Below are 21,145 nucleotides of genomic sequence, written 5' to 3' on the forward strand. Positions count from 1 at the left end.
TGGTTTAATTAATTCTGACACTATAGCCCACAGGGAATTCAATGTACACTGAACTTTCCAGGTTTATTTTCAGGTCTTCACAACATTAAAAGGATGAACACTAGAGGATTTTGTTTGTTGGTTGGTTTTTTTAATGGGTATTCACTTAACTGTGTTTTAAGAGTTTTTTCAAAATAGAGAAACAATGCTCTGTAAAATGTATGTTGTCATACTTAGGCAGCTTGCACTAAAGCATGTGTTTTGTGCATGTGACTGGAGATTACTCTGTAGCATTCTTGAGTTGCCAGCCCATAGCTGAGCTGGTAACTTGAAACCAGTAATCCCTAATATCTCTTTTAGGTTTTTTTATAATTTCTGATCTTTACCATTTGCTGCATCCGCTAGCTTCATGTTTGGAGTCCATTAATTTTGCAATGATTTTTATTTAATATTGACCTTTATACAGTAGTATTTTTTCAAAATTATGTTTTTAAAAGTAAAGTCTTACAGGGAAAAACGTCTCTTCAGATGTCTTCTAAGCTTCATGGTCAATTGTAAATCATAAGTTTCATGTGATCATTTTAGTCTGTGAATAGAAATGTCACATGTTCTGAAGTGATTCACATAAGGCACACAGGTCACGTTTCTTCATCATGTAATGCCTTGAAATGTAATGAATGAAGAAAATTGGTAAAACTTTCACTATATTGGTCTGTCTTTCTGCTTTCCAAGTTACACTTTTCAGTGCAGGATGAAGTTGCCTGATGTTGGGTGTCTGAGCTTCATTGATTGTGCAGAACACCTACACACTGGGTGTTCTCCATTGCCACTTGAGATTCAATAATGTTTCCTCCTTGACTTCCAGCCTCTGGTCCAGAAGAGCTTGGGTCTTCTGGTGTCTGCGTGTAGTTGTCTTGGATACAGAGGCCTGAGCTTAGACCTCTGCATTGAGCCCCTGCCAGTGGGTCAGCTGAATTAGCTCAAGGAGAGGCTTTAAGAATTAAGGGGCATTCAGGAGAGACAATCTCCATTGTAACAGGAGTCTAAATATTTAAATTTGTGCATCCTAATCTCTGATTTAATTCTCATCTGCCTCCCATGGCTTTTTGAATATTATACAGGAAACTTGCAGCAGAAGTTGGAAATCCTTGGTGACTCCAGTTCTCAACTAGTGCCTAAACTGTGAACTGTTGTTTCCCTTTACCAGGTGTCTGGCAAATGGACATTGCTGACTGAATATAGTGCTTGTGGCAAATTCTCAAAAGTTGCCTGGTCCTGTCTGTTGTGCTTGAGAAGCTGAAGGCAACATTAGTTTGAACTTCAAGTGTATGTCTCCTGAAGCTCTGAAACAGGGTGTTGTTTTGTTTTTAACATAGAATGATAATTGTTGTGTCAAAAATATGTAACTACATTTCAAGTGCAAGTGCTCTGTTTCAGTGGTTTAAAATCAGTTGTGTGGTACTTGAATGGATCACTCAGAAATCTCTTAATACTGGACACGGGCTCTCAGAACATCCTGATGCTACATAGGTATCTCATGTATTATATGCATTAGATATATACATGTATATAAGGTGTTATATACATTAGGTACCTATGTAGTGTAAGGGTATCTTAAGAGATATCCTTATCCTGAGAGATACCATGTATAATGTATTATACGTACTATTTAGGTATCCATATAATTTATACAGAATACAGTACAGCATACGAGGTACATCCTTGCTCTCTCTGTTGAAGAGAGAAGAAGAACTTAGAAATTTGTTGCTATGTGACTTGTGTTTCTTCTCTTTCAGGTGTTAGCTTTTTTGCCTTTCTGTCTACATTAGTGCAGTTTGGTAATGAGTTGTTTTATGTTATGCCTTGTGATTGGATTTGTTAATTTGTATGTGATGCTCTTTCCAGCTGAGGTGTAGTATTTTGACTGTCAAATGAAAACTTGTGGTAGTATGTATTTGTATTTGAATATCTCTATGTTCACGTCAAGTGAGGCAGCTCCAGAGGCAGCAGCTCTGAAGACTTCCGATAACTCTGGCAATTCTCCTGGCATTACTGATGGTTAACCTTCAGCATTTTGAATTGGCTACTGGTACTGCAAACTGACAGTTTCAGAAGATTAATGGGCCAGAGGAGTAGTCATTCTTGTTAAGTGTGAATGAGCACTCTGAATATGAGAGCAACTAATATAGTTGCACTAAAGCTGGAATGAACAGGGTTGTGTGTTTTTGAAAAAATATAAACTGCAATATCTTAAATCTTCAGCTGGAGAAGAAAGTGTATGATAAAATCTGTTAAAGCTTTTTGTTTTCCAAATTTATGATAATTTTGTAACAAAATGATAAACTGTTCAGTGTAATAAACCCCTGTGAGTGCACAGCAATGTCAGATCAAGACTGGCATTTTGCCAGTTTAAATTACATGTAAAATGAGTATACATAAAAGAGAAGGGTCAAAGTAGGGGTAGTACTCAGGGGGAGGAAGATAAAAATACAGGAGGCAAGTACAGGGCTTTTTCACACAAATGTGGTACACTTGAGTGCTTTCATGAGACTGATTTAGTGAGGAGTTTTTTGTGTGTTCTTTTTAAGCAATAGCTTAGCTGTATAGTAATGGTCCAGAATGTGCTTTTGCACAGCAAGCCAGAATAACAATGAAGTGAAGCTCTACTTTGGACAGGAGGACCTCTTATTTAAACTGTTGGATATAGGGTTAGTGTCCCAGTTGGAAAGGCAGACAGTCATGGATAGAAAAAAATTGCTCTTTTTATTTCATGTAATAGATATGCAAGTGACTATAGATAACATATTACTCTCATCCAGTCTTAATAAAAGGTTGGCAAACAATGTAATGTAAATACCAATAAAAATAATTCTTTCTGAATGCTTTTCTTTTGAGAATAGAGAAATCAAGAGCTTCAAATGTTAAAACAATTTTAGTGTCTCTGGAGATAGCAATTTGCTCCAATGTACAATGAAAACACAAATGGTCATTCAAAAGCACTAGCAGTGAAAATTCTTGGTTTTATTAACTTTTGGTAACAATGCTATCACATTTAGAAATTCATACAAAAAGATTCTTGATGTTAGATCAATCCTTAGTATAAATTAGTACATGTTTGATTGTTGCATTAAATATCCTTATGGGAATGTATATCTTTTTGGTTAATAAAGTCAAAAAGGTGTTGACTTTGTTCCTAATTGTTAGATACAAATTCCTTTGAAGATCAGCATGTTTATCCTTTTTAAACTTTTTAAAAAAATCATTTGAAACTTTTAATGAAACGATTGCTATGGCAGAGACAACAATTACTTTTTCTCACTTTAGATTCAAATTTTGGGTCATCTTTCCCTTATGAAAAGTTGTTAACTATGTTATATTTTTCAGTAAAAGAAGGGTAGCGCTTTCATGTTTCCCCCAGAGTAATGAATGACAAGTCCATAGAGATTACTGCAGAGCACCTGATGTACTGTCAGATCACATCCCAGCTGATGCCTCTGGTCCTTTACTTGCCTGTGTGCATTGCAGTAGAGGTCCAAGATGTACCTCTGTTAATGTTAAATGTTCAAGCATATGCCATGCTATTATTCTTAGTACTGCCAAGACAAGTCCTGTTCTTGGGCTGCAGGGTAATGATATGGTGATCATGGAGTTAGCTCAAGTGGTATCTTTAGTTAATGTAGATTGCCTACTGCAGCTGGATTTAGGAGCTTCCACAATGTCCCAGAAGACAGATTTGAAGAACTGCTGCTTTCTAGATCCACTTACCACTCATGGTGTGGATGGTTTGCCTTTATGTCATGTTGAATTCATGTAGAATTGAATATCCCAGTTATCCTAATACCTTCATATGTGATTTATGAGTTACAGATCTTTAAATATATGTAATGTGGAAAAATTTGGTTCATGATTGTTACCTGGATGTTGGCAAATGTTGGTTTTGCTTGAGGATGTGTTAAATCTTTCCTTACTGATTGCCTGAGTGGATATTATCTGCCTCTCTTACCCAATAAGTGCTTTAGATCCTAAACAAAGTAAAAGTTTCCAAAAATTGGGAAGATGCTCACAGCATACCTGTGACAGGAAGGCTGAAAGTTTTCCCTGTTTCAACTGAAGACTGAGAAGGCTGTTAAGAGAGTAAGAGTTTTGGATCTGAGAAGCTTCTGAAGCTGTGTTCGGAAGTCTCTATGCATCTCCACATTGTGGTCTCTCACATGCAGAGAACCTCTGTCTGTAAGGCAGCTGTGAATGTTGTTTTCAGATTGCACATTCAGAGAGGAACTTTGAGGCCAGAACATAGATGTTATGCACAGACTCCTTTTCAGTCTGCTTGAAACTGCACTCTCCTGATCTTTTTAATTTTTTTTTTTTTGTACATAGGTTGTCTCTTTGCCTTACTTTGATTTCTGTGAAGGGTGATTTCCATGTAATTAGCAAATACTTGGTAATTTCCATGGAAGCAGAAAGATGATGGGGCAAGTGTTTGAGTGTAGAGGGTCTTCTTGAATTTTACTGGGGGTTATTGACTGTTTGATTAAAGCCAGATCAAAGTGCTGGAAGAGACTGACTTGAATATGTTCTATCCCTGAGAGTCAGTTTCTCTTCTTCTTCAATATTTCACCTTCCCAGACTGGATGCTGCAGTTGCTTCAGGAGAAACATGAAACAAAACTCAATAATGGCATGTGTGTGTTTCAGACATTTTATATCATTCATTTCACAATTATTAAAGCAGCAGAATTGGAAATCTAATTGGCTGAAGGTTTTAAATACATTTAAGCTTTGTTAAGTTTCAGGAATTCCATGTATATTTTCTTCTGTTCAAAATAAAGAGAGAACTGACTTGCTTGTTAGGCTGCTATGAGTTGTGGTGCTAAGGGAAGCTGGTAATGTTACAGCTAAAATTGGTATTGATTTAAAAACATTGTGTCTTATATTTATGTGAAAGTAAATTATCATATTTGTATCCATAAATACACACAATATAATGTTCTCTCCTTGATTAGTGCTTTATAAGATCCTGTTCTCATGTGACAGTGTCCTGCAAACTGCTACAGTAATTGATGTAAATTTGTAAACTTAAAAAGCTATGAATATATCTTTTAATTTGCCACTTAAACTGATGCAATCCCAGCACACTTTTACATTAATGTATACAGACTAGAACTGTTTGTAGTTATCATGTTTTCTATTGGCTATTTGTGATCAACTGAGGTATATTTTTATAGTGTTAATATGTTGTCTCTTTTACACATATAATAGAGTATTTTGTAGGGTACATGTGGTGTAATTAGTTTTTAACTGTAAATATTTTTAACTGAGATTTGGAATAGAAACCATAGCATCATGCAGACGATCATACAAATTTCTGTATCTCATGGAGAAGAATGCTTAGATTCAGCAGTTGTTTTGTTTTACTTATTTTTTTTTTAAATATATAGTATTTTATATAAAGCCAGCATGGAAAAAACTGAGAGCCATTATGTTGGAAAATTTTTGTGTGAAGTGCATGGTGTTTGTGAATGCCACTACTATGAGCAGACTTAATATTTCTTGGAATCATAATGAGTTTGTCACTCCTGGCAAGACAGAAATCAATTGCCATTAGTAATTGTGATTAGTTTTCATTTAAAGATGATTTAAGTTGGACTGTGACAAATCCTTCATATTAATTAGTAGAAACAAAGTGTTATGACAAGAAGTTCAACACATTAAATTAATATCATTAAAATCATTAAAATAAATAAGAGCTGCATTTGACATGCCTTAATTTAGTTATGCAAAATATATATGTTCATGTTGCTTTGTGTTCATTTGAGCATGTTGTATTGTTAATCAGGCACTGTGAATATTATTGACTTCATTTTTAAAGTAGAAAACTGTGTTCAGAAAAATCTAAATAAATCTCCAGAACACTCCAGGCAGTGTTTAGTCTTCCTATATTGTTTTGGGAAATCAAATTTTTTAAAAAAACAACCAAACGAAAACCCCTCAGCTTTGCATTTCTCATTTAGCTATTTTGAGAAATATGTGTGTCAACTCTTAATTTAAATATTTAATTATGAATTTATACAGTCACCTTAACCTGACTTTCTGTGAAACCTTGTTGGAATAATGTTTTGATGGAGAGGGAATATTAACACTTGGTAAAACTTCATGTACTATCATTTTCATATTTCCGATGACAGTTTCTTTGCTTCTCTAATCTGTTTTATGAGGTGACAGCACACATCTTTAAATAGTAGTATCAGAGGAAAAAATAGTAATGTGTAGTGTTGAAAGTGCACAGAAATACAAAGCTAAAATAAAAGGGGGAAATGTGCTTTCAAATTTGCAGAACAGTATTTTCCAGCAATTTGCATCCAGTCATTTGGGAAAACCTGTTGCATTTATTTTGATTTGTTTAATTCTTTCCGGAGTCTTATAGTGTATTAATGAAATTTAAAAACTGGAAAAGCACAATGTATAATATGTCTTTTTTATTTTGTACACAAAGCTTTCAGAAGTCAAGGTCTTGAAATGCAAAGCTTCAGTGTTGTTTCCAGTTTGGCTCGATTTCTGTTAGAGAGCACGGCTTGAGTGATTTCTGCAGGGGAGTGTTTGTGGGCTCTGGAGAGGGAGTTGCTGTTCCCTTGGGCCGTGCGTGATGCCCTGGCTGGGCTGGGCAGCCCTGGCCCTGCTGGAGGAGTGGGAGAGCAAGAGGATGATGCTGCTGCTCTGCCAAGTCATACCTGGGGGAAAGGGAAAGAGGAGCTGGTGCTGTGCTCTGTGTGGCATGCTGGCAAGAGCAGAAAGTGTTGTTAGAAAGTCACCTTTGCGGCATTGCCATGGGATCATTTGTATAGGACGTTTGGGAGCCAAAATCCAGGGGGAAGATGGGTTTCATTTTTATACTTGTAATTTGAAACTGTCTAGAGACTGTAACAGTGTTTATGCTTACTAGTGATTTTTTTTTTTCATTCATAAGGCTGGAAAGTAATACAATGAGAATCATGATTTCTCAAAGTTCTGAATATAACCCTTCCTGTGGAATTCTAGAAAGGAATTCCAGCAACTACAAAAATTTCACTTCTGCATTAACTCTGCTGGCAGAAACCACTGCAAATGCATTTCTTTATCTGAGACTATACCTTTTTATTTATCTACAATATTTTTTATTTCTTTACAGATATTGATGTATGATATAGCATCTAAACTACTTGTTTTCTTTTCTTCCAGGCTGCTGAATCAGGAATAATAAAAGTGAAAACAATAGCTGCACGAAACACAGATATTTTGGCAGGTAATTATTTGCTGTGCAGTAGGAAGAATAAAGCTGAGTTACAGATCAAAATGTTAAAAAGATGTCTTGGATATGTCTATTAATGCTACATGTCTTCAAGTGTGTGCTGTATTGTTGATGCTTTACTTTTGGGCACCTAGCAAAAAATCCAGTGTAGAAATTTTTTAACACTACTTGTTTCTTGTTAGTGCTATTAGGATGCTGAGGAAGGGCTCCATTTTCAGTTGATGCTCTACAAAAGTAATCATTCACTTAGGAAAGTACCATGAAATACTCAGGCCCTACATTCTCAGTGTTTTAGCTGTTGTGGTTGAGTGCTCTGTGTGGAGTTCTGCAATATGATCCACATCTGTGTATTAGTCCAGCCTTTGGGACTTGTAACTGGCTGGCAAAAATCCGTCTTTATCTGAGACAAGATAATTCAATTTAAGATGTTCCAATGCCTTAAGAGATGGGAAGTATCTTGTGAGATGCAGATTTGTAAGTGCTTAAACAATATCTCCTGACTGTCTTCAGCTTTATAAAGTTGGCTTCTTGTTAGTTGCTGGTAAAGCCCTTGGCCAGTTTTGAATGTCCCTGCATCAATAATTGAGTGTCTACCCCAGATGTAGTCAAAATCCTTGAAATGTTAGATTGTTTGGCAAGTCCAGTGAAATAGCTACAAAACCATATCTACTTTTGAGATATGTCAATCAGGTAAAGAGGCATTTTCTAGGATTATTTGTATTAACAGACCCACTCCTCATTATTTCACTTTAATGCCTCTTTTTTATTTATCTTCTTTGTTTTTACTGCTGTCATGTATGCTGACATAAGTGGGAAAAGTTTGCCAGGTAATGTCAGCTATATCAAAATACACAAATGAAAAAGGGAAGGCAGTATTTAGCCATTTTGGAAGCTGTCAACATATTACTGCTAAAGAAGTTTTTATTTTAGAAAGCTATTTTCTAATCCTGCAAAGTTCTCTGTTTTTTAGTTTGCAAAGGGAAGAGATAGGAAAGATCTTTAAATTTAGTCATGGATGGGCAGTCTTTGCTTTCATCTTTTTGAGGGAACACTTTCTCTTAATTGGTAAAATTTTTAAAATTATTTACTCTTGGAAAGTTCAAACTGGAATGTACTTAGTATTTATTTCATTCAAAAAACCTGCACAGATTTGTTGTTAAGAGGTTTGAGAAACCAGCAGATCCTAAAAGTTATTTTGATTAGTTAATCTTTGCTAATAGGATAATAACTTTTGCTTCCTCTGTTCCACAGTTTTGTACTGGGAAAATGTACTTTGCCTGAACATTATCCTAATATTCCACAGTTAAAGCATAATGTCACTAAACAGACTCAATTCTTTATGAACTTTGGTGGTTTTTGAGGTATCAATTAAAAGCTAATCTTATACATAAGGTTGTGTCAAGAGATTGTCTATCTAATATTTAAAGTCTTCTGAAGAAAAATTATGTATATCACTTTGTAATAATAAAGCTGCAAAATGCTACAATGTCATTGTGGAATCAGTGGATACATTTTGACTGCTAGATTATTTAGGAGCATCTACAAGACATTCTAGTAATACAAATAAATATTTTGATCAGGATATCATTTTTTTAATATCTTGATGTAAACTGTCATTTCACTAACATAGATAAGAACAAATGTATCAGATTGTTTTGAATAAGCTGATCTGGGGCTTTCTTGAAGCATTTCGTTGTGTAGGATTATAATTTTTAGGAAAATAGATGCAGGCTTAAAATCTTTATTAAAATCTGAAAATCTTTGTTATTTTTTGTGGGATATGTTTAACCTGCCAGAACTTTGAGGTCATTGATCTAACTTCTCTCTTTCTCTTTGAAAAGTTAAGTTGAGCTGTTTCAAAGTCTTCATTCTTGTCAGTGTGTACATACTTTATTATTTATTTATAAGAATTTGAAAAATTCCAGATGAGGAGAAAGCCTTTTAGCACAGGAGATAAATTTGAGAAATTATTTCCATGTGGCTTTGAGATGTGCAAAAACTTATGGTTTAGGAGTTCTTCTAAAAAATCAGAATTGTAATCTTGCTGATGAAATGAACAGGTAAGTTATACTTCGCAAAACCTTCTCATTTGTTATGGTTCAGTAAGGTAGATTTCTTTTTAATATATTCTGCTGTAAATTGGTAGCAAAATGAAGGCAGATCTGGCAATGAGAAATTTATTGTGCATTTTAAGACTGAAGCTAATACAGCCACAGAAACATGTGATCACAGAATATTCTGAGTTGGAAGGGGTAATCAGCATTTAGCTCCAGATCCTCTGAATGGGGAACAACTCTGCCTGGTTGCTATAAAACCAGATAGGTACCAAAGGAGATCTACAAAACATTGATTTTTCAGATTCATTAACTAAAAATACTTATATGGATTGTGTTGTGAGATTGTTGCTTTTAATGGATTACAGAAGAATGTATTGTAAAAGACTAAATTAGTTCTTTGTCTTGTTATCTGTTAATTCATGCCATTTTAACCATTCAGAACTGTATCTCAAGTTTCATATTAAGGATAAATGTTTTGTGGTATCTTTTTGCTTGCTTTGTTCTGCTTGATGGTTAGAATTTAGTGATAGTTCAGAAACGTCAACTGGACATAGAGCCTGCACTGGCTCTGAAGAGGCTGATGAAACTGGACTGTGTGTTGATATCACCCTGTCAGAACTATTATCTTATAGAAAGTTGGCATCCATAATTTATAATAGCCTATCCCTTTTGTAGAAACTTATGAGTCAGTGTTTCAGTTGGAGAATATCACTGAAGTATTTTTTTGTAGTTTTAATTTGTTTCATTTTTTTCCCAAATTCGTTGTAGTGATGCTTAGTAGTATAGATCATGTTTGCATTTTTATGTGAGAATGTATTTTTTGTTTGTGGTAACTGCTGTCCTCTGAAAAGCGTGTGAAACTTTTCATGAATACATTTCTTTTATTACACATAGACTAAAACACAGTGTATGACATTCAGTGTAAGAACAGACATTGAACTTTCAACTGTGAGGAAATTTTTAGTATCTGAAATGGTGATGAGCGGCTAAAATCTTAGAAGTTTGCATGAATCAGCAAACATACCTGCAGATGGAAAACCACTCATCAGTCAGAGCCATGCTTTCCTTTCATATTTTTGGTATTTTCATATTCTAAAATTTTATTATGTCAGATTTCTTGAATTACTTTTATGGAAAAAAGAGCTGTTTTATATGCAGTGTAGAATGTTGTATTCATTGTGAAGCTTTTTCTCCTTAACATAAAACAAAACAAAACACCAAACCAAAAGAAAAGAGAGAAGTTTATGGGAACTAGTTTTCTCCTGGCAAAAGTCCATTTTAAGAAGCTACCCTTTATCACTAAAACAGCATTTGACAAATTCACAGCCAGGTGAATGTACCCAGGATGCAGTCTAGTCTCTCTCTTCCTGTTTTGTCAGTGATGGTTTGCCCTTCCCCTTCCTGCCCTGTGCTGTGGGATGTTGCTCTGTGCCAGACTGGGTTGCTCCTGCATTAGGTGCTGAGGTGAAGCAGAGCAGGACAGTGCTACCAGCCTGAGCCTGGTTCCTGGGGCAAGGCCAGGGAAAGCTCTGGGGTTGGCAGAACCTTGCACCTTCTTGCTAACCGCATGGGGTCTTAAATGGATGTTTTAGATTTGGAAAGTCACTTGACTGTATAAGGGAGAAGGTACTTGGAATTTGAGTCTTGGCCAGGGTAATTGTGGAAGTGAGCTGTGTCAGTCTAGTGTCTGTCTTCACTTGGCTTTTCCCTGTGGTCCATGTGTAAATCCCAAATTTCCGAAACTAGAGATTGCTTTTATTAATAGGTGTGGTTAACAGCTTTTGCATTGTACTTTTCAAAGTATTAAGCATTGACTGATTTCATATTTCTCTTTGAAAGCATTGAAAGAGAACAGTTCAGAGGTGGTTCAGCCTTTTCTGATGGGCTGTGGAACAAAAGAACCAAAGATCACTCAGCTGTGTCTAGCAGCCATACAGAGGCTCATGTCTCATGAAGTTGTTTCAGAGGTAAGATCGATCTTTATACAAAGCCAGAAATATTTCAGAGTGAAAAATATAGACCTCAAACGGAAGGTGAATGAATTGTTTTAGGAGGCTCTTTATATTATAATGAACATAGTCCACAAAATATTCTACTTATATCTATTGTTCAGTAATTTAAAAGAAAAGCTTTTACATTACTAAATAAAAAGGTGAGGCAATATTAGTAACCTCTAGAAGGAAATCCATGAAAATTGAAACCAGCTCATTTAGTTCACATTGTTCTACTGCGGTAACTGAACATGTAATGAACCTTGTGCATCCACAAATATACTCTGTGCAATAACATTATTGTGCTTTTGTTACATTTTATTTTTAACAATAAGGTAAAATGGATGCACATTTTCTGCAGCAGTAAATGTCATGATAGTGTGTTAGGAAGCTGATGAAAATAATGCTGTTAAAATACACCTTCAGTTGTGCTTGCGTAATGTAAAATTACACTAATTTTACATTAGTGGATTCTGAGGGTAAAATATATTTTTACTGTGTCTTCCATATTTCCAAGTAAAAAATTAAGTCCAGGTTTTAATTTGTACTACATATTAAGACATTTCTGTTGTCACTTCTTCAAAGTGACTTTGGGAAGCTTATGACAATGAAATTTGCTTTATAATGAATTCTCATTTTAGTGCTGTGGTATAGACAAACAGGCACATTCAGTTGTGATATGTCTTTATGACAGTGATATTCTTACATATGTACACAATATACCAGTACATGAATATTGTAATACGTGACAAAAAAATATTTCTTTGTAGGCTGCAGCCGGAAACATTATCAATATGCTTTGGCAGTTGATGGAGAACAGCCTTGAAGAACTTAAATTGCTCCAAACAGTTCTTGTACTTTTAACAACCAATACAGTTGTGCATGATGAAGCACTGTCCAAGGTAAGAATTTGTGGTATCAGCTATTGAATTTGAAATATCCAAGAGGAAAGATGGAGAATTTTCACATATGAAGCATGTGAAAACAATGAACAAGGAGGGGACTTTCTTGATTCTATTGTGTCCCTATTGTCTTTATGGCTAGACTCTGAAAACAGGATTTCTTTTAGCTTCCTTTTCCACGTGTTTTGTAATTCCTCCACAATAATGCATTTTGGACTTGATTGAAATTTGAAATAAAAACACTGAGCTAATGCCTATCCTTCTCATGTGTTAAATTTGTTGTAGTTTTGAATTGGAATCAGAGCACATAGCACAGTGTACACTCTCAGTAACAGAGAAAATGTTAAAAGAAGCTGCTTTCCACTCTGCCTTAAATCTCTTGAAAACAGTCCAGTTATTGCTCTTTTTTTACTAACTTAGGGTCATAGTTTTAAATATGAAATGTTTTGGATATTATGTTTCAACTAGGACAAAAAATAAGGCCTCAGTCCATTTACTATAAATTATAAGATACTTCTCTTTGAAGATGCAACATTGTTTACCATCAGTGACTTGTGAAACTGCTTTGTAAGTTGCTCTTCTAGATTACATTGTACAAAATTTGTTACAGCCGGACATTTATTGAACATTCATGTTTCAGTCAAGTTGCTGTAAGATTTTAAACCAATGTGATACCATCAGAGTGGAGTCCACAAATCATAGACATGAAGAAGAGGCAAAAGAAAATGCTGAATCTTGTATGGCTCACAGCATGTAGTGCTACGGCAGGGTGGGGTTGAGGTTCTTGAAAGTGCCAGAACACAGTATATGGATAGAAGAACAAGAAACACAGGTTTCACCACATATGCAGATCTTAATTTTCAATTCATTATAAAACAGGTAAGTATTAAGCTATGAGTTGGAGGTAATAACAAAATCCAGTGGGAAAAGGTATTCAGGTCATTGCCAGCACAATGGCACGTTGGACTGCACATCTTAGGAATAATAGCAGTCAAGGCAACAAGATGATGAAAGTGTTGTGATTCAGTGTGGGAGGAGGAATGACATTTTAGCTTTGGATTTGACTGACCTTTCTGTGATTAACCTTACAATCCTAATGTTCTTTTGACATAATATTCATACAAGTTGTTCTGTGTGATGATTACTGTGTATTCTCTGTATGATTACAGCAATTTTATTGGTACATTGTAATGTGTTCAGTTAAATACCACTTTTTGATTGCCTTTGGGGAGGATTACTAAAGAGTTTTTTGGCTAGAGTAATCCATAAAATGTATTCCGGTTCTTCAAATTTAATTGTTTTTTCTTTTTTTTTTTTGGACAACCTTTTGACAAACTGGAGCAGAAAGCCTTCCTCAATCCATCACCCTTGACTTTTAGCTAAAAGATGAAATGTATTGTTGTAACATGATGTTTTTTCTGTTGTTTTTTTCCCTTTCAGGCTATTGTACTTTGCTTTCGATTGCACTTCACAAAAGATAATATCACAAATAACACTGCAGCAGCTACAGTGCGGCAGGTGGTGACTGTCGTGTTTGAGAGAGTGGTTGCTGAAGATGAGCGATACAAAGGTGGGCATGCTGCTTACTCAACTTGCTGTTATTCACCTGCTTTTTTGACACATATCACATGTTTCTCTTTCAGATAACAAAGTAATAAAATGTCTACAGATGCTATAAAAAAGTCACAGACATCATTAATTTTAACTGTCTTTTATACACTTACTTGTATTTAAAGGAGATGAAATCTTTCACCAATTTGTCAGTCCAATTCAGTGCAGCAATATATTTTTTCAAGCTGTGAGAACTGATCTTCAGGTTAGTACTGTAAAGGGATTTGAGGTGAGGACATCATTTATGGTGTAGGTACCATAGATTACTGAGTGGGAAATATATGGCAGTAGTAGTTTTGAAGAGAACATTGGAAGGCAGTGCTTGGTATTGATGATCTTTGGTAGTCAATCTAATGTTTGTTTCTATAGACATGATAAGTTGGAGAAGAATTGCCTGGCCATTCTTATAGGATATTCCTGTAGGAACACTTAATGCATAGTTGGTTTTTAACAGCTCCTTTGTTCACAAAACTTTGTTTTGTTTTGTTTGTTTGGTTTTTTTGCACAGATGCTGTCGACCAGCCAGCTGCAGTTCAAGGGAATAGTAATAGAAGATCTGTCAGTACACTGAAGCCATGTGCTAAGGATGCATATATGCTTTTTCAGGTAGTTGGGAAGCATATATTTATGTATTTGCAGTTAAGATTGGGTACTTTGACATATCTTTAAAAAATTTCAAGAATTTGCTGTTTTTGCAAATTTGCATATTGACAATGTCCTTAACCAGAGCCTTGGGCTTTCTTATGCTATTTATTCTAATTGGTGATGATATGCTCTGTAACAGGGGAATGATGGAAAAATGATTCTAGGTGGTCTTGGAAAATGTTCTACTATAAATCTTAAGTAATAGCTAAGCATACATGTCTGCCTTAAATTCAAGATTCTTGTTTCTCTGAGCCTGTGGTGGGTTTATCCTGGCTGGACTCTCAAATGCCCACCAAGCTACTCTACCACTCCCTGTCCCAGCTGGATGGGCAGAGAAAATAAGATGGAAAACAATTCATAGGTTGAGATAAGGTAGTTTACTAAAGCAAAAGCAAAAGTTTGCATGTGTGTGAGCAAAGGGCATCAGCAAGCAATGTTCAGCCACTTCCTGGGAAGCAGAGCTTCAGAGTACATGATGGTTGCTCCCAAAGGCAAACATTGTAATGAATGCCTCCCTTCTTCTCCCATTTCTTAGGTTCTATAACTGAGGTATGAAATATCACTTTGGTTAATTTCGGGTGACATTTTTTGTCTTCTCACAGGATCTTGCTCAGGCCCTTAGTGGTTGCGGGGGGAAACCTTGAGAGGCAGCACTGAGGCTGTGCCATTGCTATTCAGATGTAGCCAAAGCAGTGGTGTGTTAGCAGCACCTTTCTAGCTACCAATGCAAAGCTCAGCACTGTAGGGGCTGCTGTGGAGAAAATTAACTCCCTCTCAGCCAGACCCAATACAGAGCAAAATGCTGCAACTGTAGTTCAGTCCTGTTTCTTGTGATTGGTATTGGACATTGAAGGCAAGTGTGTAATGAAAAGGAGTAGTTGCATTCATCACAGCAATAAAAATCTTCTTGACTTAGCAAAATCACTGGTCTTGGGATATTTTTGAGGGTAGGAATGAACACACATGCTGCAAGGATACCAGCAAAGTTTGAAATGTCTTTTCTATGCTTTATAATTTATGTTAAAAAAGTATTTAAAGAAAAATTATGTTGAAATCAGAAAATTACCTGCAGAAGAGGAGAGCATGTAGATTTCATTATGAACTCAGGAAACTTTCTTGGTACAGGACTGTACAGAGAATGTTAATGTTGCTGTGTTTCTTTCTAAGGATCTGTGTCAGTTAGTTAATGCTGATGCTCCCTACTGGCTCGTGGGTATGACAGAAATGACGCGGACATTTGGCCTTGAACTTCTGGAGTCGGTCCTCAATGACTTTCCACAAGTGTTTTTGCAAGTAAGTAGTTCTTGGACAGAAAACAGGAAGACTTTTACTCACATAGGTAGTAAAATCTGCACTTCGTTAAATCCTCTTTAATTTAACAAGAATATTGTTTTCTTGAAGGACTTTGTAGCTTTTACATATGGGTGGGTTTAATGGAAAAATTCCCTGTGCTTTATGAATGTTTTTCTATTCCAAACACTTTATTTATGTTTATTCATTTTGTAGTGCTGCTTGTTTTACTCTGTTTCACTTTAGGTTTTGCTGTTTGTATCTCCTCTGAAAATGCATTTTCTTATCTTCCCTGATTTATGACAGCTCTGTAACTAAATTTGTGGAATTATTTCCACAAAAACATTAACCTCACCCCACTTGTAAAGTAAGAATCAAGACTGTGAATTGCATCTATCTACTGCATATAAATGTACCATGATCCTGCAGTAATGTGTTTTACTAGCTGAAAATAGGTAGATTAAAGAAATTTATCTATTTGTAAGTGATATATTAGCAGCCTATTTCAACCTGCAAAATACAAGAAGGGTGCATGGCATGAACCTGACCATTGTAATTTCATGGGTTTTGGTAGCTTTACAATGGTGTCTGCAGTTCTGCCTTTTCTTTTCCTGATTGTAATTTGTGCCAAGATTTGCATGATTTCAGACTGCTTGATCATAACTACAAATGTAAATAAGATACATAATCAGAGCTGCTGGTAGCAATTAAGGAATATCTGCATATAACTTTTTCTATTTTCTTTTTCAGCATCAGGAATTCAGTTTTCTTCTTAAAGAGAGGGTATGCCCTCTTGTTATAAAGCTCTTCTCCCCAAATATCAAATTCAGGCAAGGTTCTACCACCTCATCTTCCCCAGCACCAGTGGAAAAACCATACTTTCCCATCTGTATGCGTTTGCTGCGAGTAGTTTCTGTTTTGATTAAACAGTTTTACAGCTTGCTGGTAAGAATATGCTCAAATTTTCTTCATGCAGTTCTGTTTTTCTATGTATATGCCAGTGCTGTGATCAGTAGTAGTATTGATTAGTTCTTGGGAACTGTTGATGTCTACTGAGGAAAATAAAGGCAAAATACTCTTTTCCTCTTGCATTTATTTATGTTTACATGTAAACTGTACCTTCTGAATGTACATTTTTGTTAAACATGGACTTGTATGAATTTCATAGTGGATTACTTGTCGTCTTTTCTCTATTTAACTGCCTTTCAGGTTCTGGGGACCTTTCGATTCTTCTGCCTCCCTTTAGATAATGATGATTACTGTGCCTTGTTAATTCTTTCTAAGAGGCTTTTGACTTGAGTTGCTAAAGCTGTTGACAGAATGTGGATAAAAACGCATGTTCGGTTGTTCTTATGTCCTGAGTTTTGGGTATTTGCTAAAAAAGATATTTTTCATTTGTCTACTGTAGCAAATGTATGACCTTTATTGCAATGTCTGTGAGGAGTTTAGCTCCTTCAGTACAATTGCATATGTGATTTTAGCTTGTCAAAAATGTTATATTTATATATAATTCTGAGTAAATACTCATTTCAGGGATTTTTTTTAGGTTCTGCTGTGATAGGATTCCTGAGATGGAAGTTTTTTTGAGAAAATATTTTGTAAGAGCTTTTTATTTTTATTAATTTTTATAAATTTATATATTTTAGGTAACAGAGTGTGAAATCTTTCTGTCATTGCTGGTTAAATTTCTGGATGCAGACAAACCACAGTGGCTACGAGCTGTTGCAGTAGAATCTATTCACAGGCTTTGTGTGCAGCCTCAGCTATTAAGGTATTAAATATATTGGCTTTTGCTTTTACACAAAGTTTAAGACATATTTTTATTATTTTTCTCTAATGGAAAATGCTTCCTAGAACATTGCAAATGTATAGAATCTTAAATGCAATAAGCTTTTCATGATAATTTTGTGTAATGCATTAGGCAATGCTTATTATCCAGGAAGGACTGAATTACACAGACATATTTGAGTATGTCTGTGTCTTAGCAGTGTCAAAGGAGCATTTACCAAAATTAAATATTATTGTTTACTTAAATATTTGCTGTTAAAATGTGATTTTAGTCTACAGTTTGGAGTGTATGTGGAGGTGAAGTTGCTGTTAAAATATTATTTTAGTCCCTGATTTGTCAAATACTTTCTGTTTTATAAATACCTTCTAGGTCTTTTTGTCAGTCATATGATATGAAGCAACATTCCACTAAAGTTTTCCGTGATATTGTGAATGCACTGGGGTCCTTTATCCAGTCTCTATTTCTTGTACCAAGCACAGGGAACACATCAGCAACACCGAACCAAACTGGTAAATCTTTATTGTCACTTTATTTTCCCATCATTTTCTTGTAATAATGAATTCTGTTTTGATTCAGCTCTGGTACAGCTCTGTAATTCTGTGTTTATTTTTGTGAAAAGCTAGCTTGAGATGAACTAGTGTTCTCAGCTCTGGTACAACAGAGGATTTTATCTACCTGGGGGGTTTGTGGGGAAGGCAGAGACCCCAGTCAGCAGACCAGTGCTCCTGCCTTGATTCCTGTTTCTGCAGTGACCTAGCTCCTTGTTTCACAGCTTTTCAGAGGGAGATTCCGAAGGAGTTAGTTCTAATTTCTGACTGTAAAAAATGTGTCTGCTTTCAGTCTCCTTGTGTGGGGATGTCATTTATGGCAGTGCACAATTTAAGTAGTAAGAAAGTGTGTGGGAGGCAATCACTAATTCTTCTGGATGTGCAAGGCCAGAACTGGAGTTGAGGGAGCCAGGAGGCACCATGAAAGATGTGTATTTTACAAATGATCTCTGTCTTTTTTGTAAGCTGTAATCATACACATGTTGAAAAGACTTGATTGTCTTTTCTTGCAGTCAGGCTTTTGGCATTTCACTAGGTATATTGGTATTTTAATAAGAAGAAATGATTATCCTGTTAATGCCTTTGCAAGTGTTTATGTCCCAAGTTAAGGCTCTCTGCTTCTTCTTATAGTTTTGGAAGCAGTCCTCATCCACAAGCAACATAAAAAAATTTCGTCAGGGTGTCTTTTGATATGCCTTCTTAAAAGAGATAAAAACCAGACAATAAATGTAATTATTGTCTATCATATCTACTACTACTGCTGGAAAAGTTTGGGTTTAGACTCACAGCTTTCAGTGTTCACTCATGAAATTGGAATCCCATGCTGGAGGGAGCAGTGATGAAAGCATGATAAAATTTGTGTCAGTGTCTATTGGTCAGTAGCTGTCTATACAGCAGCTGACAGAGTATTTCTATTAGTATTATTTCTAGGTTAGCTTAATTGTCTTAAAGTAAATCAGAGGAACACTTTTCACCATGTAACATGCACATATGAGAAGCCATTCTGTAATACTCATTCTGAAAACCTGAATTTTGCCTCAAGTGAAACAGCAGTGCAGTAGGGTCATGCCTCTAGTGCTGTTGATATTTCTCTGGATAATTATTTCAGTTTGTTTTCTCTTTTCCTTTTCACTTCTTCTTTCTCTCTGAATGCTTCTTATGTCACTTCCTCATTCATTTCTTTTTCTACCTTTTTTCCTCCTGTGGTCATATTTGACATGCAAAGAGCAGATCAATGCAATGTAATTCTCAAACTGAGTCTCTTGATTATAACAACAGTCCTCTCATAGAAGGCTGTGTTTTGGAATTGTAGAATGGCTTGTGTTGAAAGAGACCTTCAAGGTTATCTAGTTCCAGTCCCCTGTCCATGGGCAGGGATACCTTCCAACAGACTAGGTTGCTCGAAGCCTTATCCAACCTGGCTTTGGACATTTGCACTCCTTATACACTTGATTTTCTAGCCTCAGTCTTGCAACAGGCTACCTGTTTCATAGGACTTGGAAGTTGCATCTGCTGAAGTTCTGTGTCAATTTTACTATACTGGGCAATGTTTACCACCCACTTTAATGAGTTAGATTAATAAAAAAATAGTTGCATATGTGTGACTACACAGTGGAATCATAGAAAATGACACCAGTGTAACTGTGTTAGTGGTGGTGTTTCGTTATGTGTTTAGCAGCATGATTTTTTTGTTTCAGTCTGTTAAGTGTTACTGTGTACATAAGCTTCTGTGTATTCATATTGCCTAAGTTAGGAGTTTGCTGCCTAAACTAGTAGCTTACTGTTCACATATTAAAAGCAAGCCCACCAAAATGGCAGTGAGTTACACTGTGAGTTGCCATCCTGGGGACTCTGCTCTCTGTCCCCATTGTCTCTTCAGAGAGAATCTGAACTCGTGGGACCTATTCTTAGTAAGTAGAGATGTCCTTCTCTATGAAGGAAGTGTATATATACAGACTTCCTTGTTCTTTTAGCTACTTCTTTTTGGCTTCCTCAGCTGGAATCAAAATTTGTCCCTTCCTAGGTGTTGGTTGGCACATTGTCACCTCTTCCCTGATGGGGTTTGTTTTATTTTGCCTTGGCATGGAACAGATTCAAATGTTGCCATTCTCTTAGATTTTCTTCTTGTGGTTTTTGCATTTCTGAAATCTTGGAAGCTTGTTATTAAAATGATTAAACTTTCTAGCTACTGAGTTCTTGAAACAACTATGTAAATAATCCTTAACTTTCAAGTATCTGTCATACTCTTCCCTGAAACAATACATCAAGACTGTGTAAGTTTAATTCATTCCCAGAATGTTATTAATGTTTCTGTACCTTTCACAGAAACATTACATTCTGACTGGACATTAGGCAGTTGGCATCAATGAACTGCACAAAAGATTATGTTTTAGACAGCAGAGGGAGCTCAGAAATAGTTTTTTATGTTATTGTTGATTTTTGTTATTGAACTGGGTGTCTTCAGATTAATCCTGGTGTCTCAAAAATTAAATGTAGAAAAAAGAAAAGGATGTTTGTTGATGACAACAAATTGGTTGATTTTCTCACTTTGTTTTTGTGAACAGGAAGCAATGCATCAGGGAATACTGGCTCAGCACAAACAAACCCAGGAGTGCTTGGAATGGGTGGAGGTGCAACTGTATTACCTGCCTTTGAGTACAGAGGCACTTGGATACCCATCCTGAATGTAACAGTACAAGGCAGTGCCAAAGCTACATAGTGAGTACCTCTAGCTTTTTGAAAATGTATGTAGCAAGTATTGTTATTTTGAATTTGATGATGTAAGGTTTTTTTTTACTAGTGAATATTGAGGTTTTTGTTTCACTGGTGTTGAAGTTTATTAGGAATTTTCTCTTTGTTGATGCCATGAGGTGTTCTGGTCTTTTTGCTGTTTTTTTCTGCATGCCCTGGATTCTCATTGGAACGTCCCCTATGGTTTTAGCATCAGTTGGATTTTGTTTTCCTGCCATATTACCTGTACTAACTCTTCACTTTTAGGCTTCCCTGTAGTATAGAACAATTTTGGAAAACCTGTTGCTGCATTTTGTAA

The 21,145-nt window shown here is 35.8% G+C and overlaps 1 protein-coding gene across 2 annotated transcripts in view; it reads left to right on the forward strand.

Moving 5' to 3' along the window:
* MON2 (MON2 homolog, regulator of endosome-to-Golgi trafficking) overlaps positions 1-21,145 on the forward strand; it is a 66,110-nt gene that overhangs the window by 5,976 nt on the left and 38,989 nt on the right. For both annotated transcript variants that reach the window (XM_059472022.1, XM_059472023.1), the window contains exons 2-11: positions 7,194-7,257; positions 11,160-11,287; positions 12,082-12,213; positions 13,654-13,783; positions 14,333-14,430; positions 15,637-15,762; positions 16,510-16,704; positions 17,406-17,530; positions 17,918-18,057; positions 20,661-20,814. In XM_059472022.1, the coding sequence (XP_059328005.1) occupies positions 7,194-7,257; positions 11,160-11,287; positions 12,082-12,213; positions 13,654-13,783; positions 14,333-14,430; positions 15,637-15,762; positions 16,510-16,704; positions 17,406-17,530; positions 17,918-18,057; positions 20,661-20,814 (1,292 nt within the window). The remainder of the gene's footprint in view (positions 1-7,193; positions 7,258-11,159; positions 11,288-12,081; positions 12,214-13,653; positions 13,784-14,332; positions 14,431-15,636; positions 15,763-16,509; positions 16,705-17,405; positions 17,531-17,917; positions 18,058-20,660; positions 20,815-21,145) is intronic.

The sequence above is a fragment of the Ammospiza nelsoni genome, chromosome 5 (genome assembly GCF_027579445.1).
Source record: "Ammospiza nelsoni isolate bAmmNel1 chromosome 5, bAmmNel1.pri, whole genome shotgun sequence".
In the NCBI taxonomy this organism is placed as follows: domain Eukaryota; kingdom Metazoa; phylum Chordata; class Aves; order Passeriformes; family Passerellidae; genus Ammospiza; species Ammospiza nelsoni.